The sequence below is a fragment of the Orycteropus afer genome, unplaced genomic scaffold (assembly GCF_000298275.1).
Source record: "Orycteropus afer afer isolate SDZICR_OR568_19922 unplaced genomic scaffold, OryAfe1.0 scaffold00044, whole genome shotgun sequence".
Classification (NCBI taxonomy): Eukaryota; Metazoa; Chordata; class Mammalia; order Tubulidentata; family Orycteropodidae; genus Orycteropus; species Orycteropus afer.
Genome location: NW_006921631.1, coordinates 5611559 through 5618803, shown reverse-complemented (window position 1 = coordinate 5618803; position 7245 = coordinate 5611559). Strand labels below are relative to the sequence as shown.

Here is a 7245-nt window from a genome sequence, read left to right as displayed (position 1 = left end):
TATTAATTTTTTATTGTGATTTGGGTGAAAGTTTACAGAGCAAATTCATTCTCCATACAGCAGTTCATACACATTTTGTTTCATGACACTGAGTGCAATTTCCCACAATGTAACAGCTCTCTTCCCACTTCCTCCCTGCAGTTACCTCTTCCCTGTGTCCTTCTTTCCTATGCATACCCTGAGCTATCTCCCTGTGCAAATACTGCCCTTCTGTTCTCCCGTGACTGATTGTTCTAAGCAATGTATCTATGTGTTGTAAATGTTCAACCTATATGCCTGTCCATTGTTTGGCTGGAAGGCACAGAGGAGTGAGTTCAATTCCAGACCTGAAGGGTAAGCAGTGGCCAGTCTTGGAGGTCTCACCAGATTCTATCAGACCAGTAAACTTGGTCTTTTTTGTGATTTTGAGTTTTGTTTCACATTGTTCTTCCACTCCATCCAGGATCTCCTGCACTGATCTCTTTCTGAATGGTTGACAGTGGTATCTGGACACCCTCACTAGTTTTTCTGGTCTCATGGTCATATAAACTGAGGTTTGCATGGTCCACTAGTGCCTTGGACTAATTATTTCCATACATCTTTGGTTTTATTCATTCTTCTTTGCTCTGGACAAGGAGACACCCATTGTTGCATCCAGATGGCTGTTTGCAAGCGTTTAAGACCCTAGTCACTACTTACCAAAGTAGAATGTAGAACAATGTTTTTGTGTAGTTATGTTATGCCAATTGAGCTTGATGTCTCCTGTGACCATGGTCCCAAGCCCACAGGTCCAACTACTAGCTCTCTCAGGGTGGTTGACTATGGCTAAGAAGTTATTGTAACTTTGGCCCTTGCTAGCTCTATTATATATGTGGACATTCTTACAATACATACAAATACGTATGTAGAAATATTGTCTGCCAACCTTATATATGGTCACGGGTATATTTCATTTTGCCTAGACATATCTGATCATTCAGCCTGTCTACCTATCTATGTGTAGATTAATGTTTGTTATCACTGGTAATTCAGTATTGTATATGTAAAAGGGATTATCTTTTTTGTCTGGAGATCTTTTGCACCTTTCTGTGTCTTCCTTTTTCTTAGTGTTATTGTGTTGATCAGTCACTTTTGGTACATTGCCTTTCCCTTCACCCAAATCAATACTTGTTTCTACCTATCTAGCAGTGTTCCCTCCTCTCCCCTCCATTCCCTAATGCAAAAGGGGCAAGGAGGCCACATCTTCTGACCATCTCTAACCCTGTAAGAGGAAGAGAGAATCACCATCAGTAGCCCATGGCCTATTCCTGTGAGGCCAGATATGCTGCCTCCCTCCAGCCCTTTTACCAACCCTGACACCAACTCTTCCTCCTGTTTACTGAACCTACCACCTCTCTGCTGGGTTCAATAATTCACTGCAGTGGCCACACAGAACTCACAGATTATGGGGTTTATTAGAGAACCAATAGGCTATAATACAAGCTCAGAAATGCACTGTCTCTCACAGCCGGCTGTCTCACTTAGCAGCTGGCAGTCTCTGTTTCTCTCAGCAGCACGTGTCTCTTGCATCTCTCTCCCAGCAGCACCTGTCTCTTGCATCACTCTCAGCAGTGTGTGTCTCTCGTGCCTCTCTCTCAACAGCATGTGTCTCTCTCATCTCTCTCTCAGCAGCACATGTCTCTATCTCTCAGCAAGTATGTTTCTCTCAGCAGTGTGTCTCTCAGCTGGCAGTGAGAGATTCTCTCTGTCTCTAGGAGGGCACCTTTTGAGTCTGGCAGAGGGGTCAAACTAATCAATCTCAACATCAGAAATCTATGCACCTGAGGAGAGAGAGCTTCCCAGAAGATTTCTTCATGCCACTCTCAACAGAAATACCCCAGGTGAATAACTTTAACAATCAGGAGCTACTCAGTTGCTCATGGCAAATTCCACCACGGAGTTTACAAAGACTATGTCTAGAAAAGCCATACTATGTAATTTACTACACTGTACCTAGTAACCAACAAAGAAAATTTCCTTCCTTGTATAAACCTTTCCTTGACTTTTTAGAATAGTGAAGTAATACAATATTTGCCCTTTTGTGATTGACTTAATTTTACTCAGCATAATGTCCTCTAAGTTCATCCATGGCTCTCCCATTTATTAAAATCTATAATCTAGAAAAACTAACTGCCCTGCTGCATTTGCCCAAGAAACACCATTTCAGAGTCTGCAGACAGCCAGTGGGACAGCTTCACACACACAAAACATAAAGCCATATTCTTCACAGCAGTGTGCTATGTGCCATAGGAGAACAACAACAACAAAAAAAATAGTTGCTGTCAAGCCCATTCTGACTCATAGTAATGCCATGGGTGTCAGAGTAGAATTGTGCTCCAGACAGTTGTCGATGGCTGATTTTTCAGAAGCAGACACCAGGACTTTCTTCTGAGGTGATCTGGGTGGGTTCAAACTACCAACATTTTGTTTAGCAGCTGTGCTGTAATAGTCTGTGCCACCCAGAGGCCCCTAATGGGAAGACAATGTCTTACTAAAGAGAACTTTTGTATTCAGAGTGATTCGTCCTCCAGTTCAAATTTCCATCACTGTAATTAAAATGCATTGTGCTAAATAAATGTTTAAAACTTGAAAATGTAAAATTCTATGGGGACCAAAGAAGGATAGAAATTTTTACCCCACTAAAGTAGATAAAAACAACTTTTTTTGAAAAGTGGATAAAAAGGCAGAGTCAGGAAAGTCCCATTGAAGGCAGGGGATGGGAGATGGGGTACAAGAAGGCAGGGAGGGGAAAAAGGGCTGAGACAAGACTCTGCTCAGCAGTGTGCTATTTCGACACTGTGATGGAACGTTGGTGACCAGCCCTGCTCTGGCTTTCAATCCATCAAAGTGTTAGTGCTCAAGCAATAAGGAAGATTGGGCAGCCTGGAGCTCCTCATATGTTGTTTCAAAACAATGTGGCAAAGTAGCAATTACCTCGCCTACAGAAGCATCATCGCTCTGGGGGGGTGTTAGAATATGGTGGTGAAGCACATGGAGTGCACCTAGATCACCTCAGAACAAAGTCCCAGTGTCTGCTTCTGCAAAATCAGCCACTGAAAACTGTCTGGAGCACAGTTCTACTCCGACACCCATGGCATTACCATGAGTCAGAACAGACTTGGTAAGATCATCGCCAGCTTGCTGAAAATCTTAGAGTCTTTCCACATCTGTACAATGGAGATTGTAATTCAATCTACCTCATAGAATTGTTGTGAGGATTATATGAGTTGGATATTTCACAATTTAGCACAGTGCACATCCAATAAAACCAAATCCACAACTAGCTCACAGCAACCCTACAGGGCAGAGTATAACTGCCCCATAGGGTTTCCAAGACAGTACATTTTTATGAAAGCTGCCTGCTTCATCTTTCTCCCATAGAGCAGCTTGTGGGTTTGACCACTGACCTTCTGGTTAGCAGCCAAATGGTTTAACAATTACACTACCAGAGTTCCTTGCTTGGCACACCAAAACCCAAATCGTCCCAAGGCCAGAGTCAATTCTGACTCACAGAGACCCTATAGGACTGAGTAGAACTGTCCCATAGGATTTCCAAGACTGTAAATGTTTACAGAAGCAGACTGCTACATCTCTCTCTCACAGAGTAGCTGGTAGATTCAAACTGCCAACCTTTTGGTTAGCAGCCCAGTGTTTTAACCACAACACCACCAGAACTCCTTATTTTAACTTTAACACACTTTTATTTAATTTCAACCTCACAATAACACTGTGGAACAGACTAAAACAGTAACTGTGATCCCATTTTATAGAGGAGGAAACTGAGGACAGAAAAAGCATAGAGCAAGTTAGGTTTGTGCCAGTGCCACAATGACCCACATGTTCTTTCCACATGCTGTGCACTGTTTCTCCTCATAACTCTAATGCCTACATCAGGCAAATACAACAGGTAGGAGGTTTATAAAGCATGAGGGTTACCTGAGTCCTGTGAGCAGCTGAAGCCAGTGTCCCCGGTGCTGCTACTATGGCCCAGGGGCTGTCCGCCTGCCATGAGTGCTGTGAGGTGTGGAGACAGGCCCAGGTCTAAAAGGCAAAGTCAGCAGTGAGGGCACACCCACATCTTGACAAGAGCCCAGGGTCTGCTCTCAGCCACCCAGCCACCCGCCCCTCTCACTTCCGTCTCCCCACAGGGCCTCCCTGCTACCTCCTGTTCTCTGCTCTCCCATGCAAACTTGCTCTTAACCCGTTGGAAATAGGAAGCCTTCAGCTGCTCTTTCCCTACTTGCCCCCTGTTCCTGTCTCAGGTGTTTGCAGTCACAGGATTCACTGGGTCCCCTGCAGAGGGGACTCTGAGACAATGTTGAACATGGAGGAGAAAATCTGAAGTGAGCAGCTGTGAGATCTTCCAGTTAAGCATGGAGGATTTAATGCCCATGTTTACCCCTGAAATCCTACTTGAATAACAGAAGATAGAGAGAGAGAGAGAGAAGGCAGCTTAAGCCCCAAAGGGGAAAAGATTTGGGGGAAGGAACAGATAGGTGAATGTAATAAACCTGACCCAGGGAAGAGAACCAAGGATGGTCGTAGGGGACAGAGAGCCCCTGAAAGCTCAGGAAGTGGAGGCCGCAGGAGTCTCTGCTCTAGAAAGGCTCTAGAAGAAGCAAATGGCCACCTTCAGTTCTCTGTGCTCTTCCACAGGGTGGATGGTGGGCACATTATTCCCAGTGCCATCAGGAGAACAGAGTGACTGTGGAGAACTCAGACTTTGTGGACACCAAGCAGGGGTAACACAGGAAAAACTGAATGAAAAATGAGAGTCCACACATTTAAGAGTGGACCCTTGACCCTATTATCCTACTCAACCTGGACAAGAGATTGGGGAACTCTTGCCCGGGAGAACCAACCAAGACCTGCAGATCCTGAGAGCTAAGCTGTTCAGTGAAACGGCCCAACCAGATGTGATCAACAAGCCTCCCTGCCCCACCAACCCCCAACGGCTCTCTGGTACCTCATTACTGAAGATGAAGGACGGCCAAGGATCACTTGATATTTAATAAAAGGCTCTAAAATGAAAGAAGAGCTCTGATAGCGTAGTGCCTAAGGCACTTGACTGCTAACCAGAAGGCTGGAGGTACAAACCCACCAGCCACTCCTCAGAAGGAAGGTGGGACAATCTACTTCCGTAGTGATACTGCCTCGGAAACCCAAGGAGGGGTTGCTATGAGTGGGGTCCAACTCAACAGCACATAACAACAACAACAACAAAATGAAAAAGAGATGGAGGTAAAGGAAAATATATCTCAGAGGAGACAATGCAGAGGCTTAAGAAAAAGATAATAATAGTAATTAGAAAGCCTCAGATCCTGGATAGAGTGGGAGAAAAATGTGGAACAAAATCCAAAAGCACAGAAAGGACCAGAATTACTGGTTGGGTAGAGTCTAGTAGAACCCCCTAGACTATGACCCCAAGTTACCCTTCGGGCCTAGGATTGGACTCACTCCCATGAACTTGCTCTCAGCCCAACAGCAGAAAGACCTACAAGCAGAACACTTACCACAAGGCAATGCACTGACCTACTCTAGGGAAATACACCCCTAGGGTACTCAGCCATGAGATACCAGAAGGGCAGCATCCACATGGAAGGAAAGCTGGACAGACAGAAGTACATAGTTAAAAGGGGCACAGGGAAAAGAAAAAGAATTTAAAAAAGCAAGCCACAGAAAGTTGGAAAAATAACAAATCCATGAAAATGAGCTATAAGGAACATGGAGATAACAAGAGTCTGAAAAATAAAAAATACAGCATAAACAGTCAAAATTCCTCAGATCTCACAAGGAACCACTTACTGCCTAGTAGATGTAATGATCTGCTATAAAAGACAGCTCTGCATTCTCTCACAATTCACTCACAGAGGGCAGAAAACCTTGCTTTTTAATTTTATCCTAATATTTTTCAGGATGATGGAACACACTCTTTCTTTTCCTCCTTGGAGCGGGTGAGGATGATGGTCACAGCAGGCTCCCACAAGTTCTGTTCCCGTAAATGTGGGAATCTCACATCTGCCCCTCTGCTGGAGGTCAATGTCATTGGCTGGGATGAGAGAGGACCTCAAACATTCCCCCTGCCCCATGACCACCCCCTCCACATCACTCCAGGGTCATAGCCTCAGAACAGGATTGTTTCAGAAGGAAGCCGCGTTGGAGAGTGGAACCTGTGGGCACCATCTACCACTAGCTGGGATGACTAAAGCCACTGGGGGTTTGGACACTGCCTCTGAGGCTGTGCTGAAAGACAGGAACTAGTCCTCATCTCCACCAGTGGGAGGAACATTCAAGCCAGGCCAGTGTGGCTCAAATAAAAGGCCTGGAAACAAAGCAGTCAGGTGACATCTCTCACTTCTGTGATTATCCAGAGTTTACTACCTAGAGCAGAGCAAGAGCAGCTACTCTGAGATTTTCCACATGAACACAAAATAGCAACTGAGCTGGGCTCAATTCAACCTCTTTTACAAAAAAAAAAAAAAAAAGGCACAAAATGACAGACCTTAGGGATTATGCCTCCCAAGAAGCCTGGGCAGGGCCTTTCAAAGGCTGAAAGAACATAAGCAAGATTTTAAAGTAAAGCAGGCACTCAAGCAACAAGAAGACCGCTGAGTGCCACCAAGAGAGGACCTGGCAAAAACAAGGCAGGAAAATTCAAAGGCCCTAGGTTGCTCTTCCCTCCCTCCAGCCCAACCTCTCAAACTTCTCAGGATCTGCAGCAAAACATTTTCCTTTGTGTAAAAGTGAGTTAATGTCCTCCTTCCCAGAAGGTGCTTGGAAAGGCTCTATGCCAATTCCAGGAGAGCTGAGCACCATCCCCAGGTGAGGCTGCCACAATGCCCAGGCCGTCTTTTAGGTTTGGGGTGGGAGTGCTGGACTTTCCAGTTCAGTGTGGGGTGAAGGGTTTAGACTTGCTGGTGGAGGAGGAGCTAGAGGAGCTAGCTGAGCTTTCTCTTGAAAGCCCCTTCTTTGCTCTGATAGACTAGAATCACCTGTCAGCTTTGGATTTGTGGTTTGGGATACTAAGACCAAATTTAGCTCACTTTTTAGGACTAGAAATCAATGTCCACTCCAAGGCTGACCTGCCACCATGAGGTCACTCTGCTTGTCAACCTCCAGGTAGCCCAGAGATCTCGATTCCTGGTAAGCCCTCCCAGTGGGAATTTGTCAATGATACCTTGTAAGCTTACTCACTGATCTGCACTGAACACGTTCCCTTGTTACCCT

General features: G+C 45.2%; 1 protein-coding gene across 1 annotated transcript in view; it reads right to left on the bottom strand.

Moving 5' to 3' along the window:
- The window catches only part of GPR161 (G protein-coupled receptor 161), a 42712-nt gene that overhangs the window by 2297 nt on the left and 33170 nt on the right, over window positions 1–7245 (bottom strand). The window contains exon 3 of the mRNA XM_007937723.2: window positions 3955–4059. Within this exon, the coding sequence (XP_007935914.1) occupies window positions 3955–4059 (105 nt within the window). The remainder of the gene's footprint in view (window positions 1–3954; window positions 4060–7245) is intronic.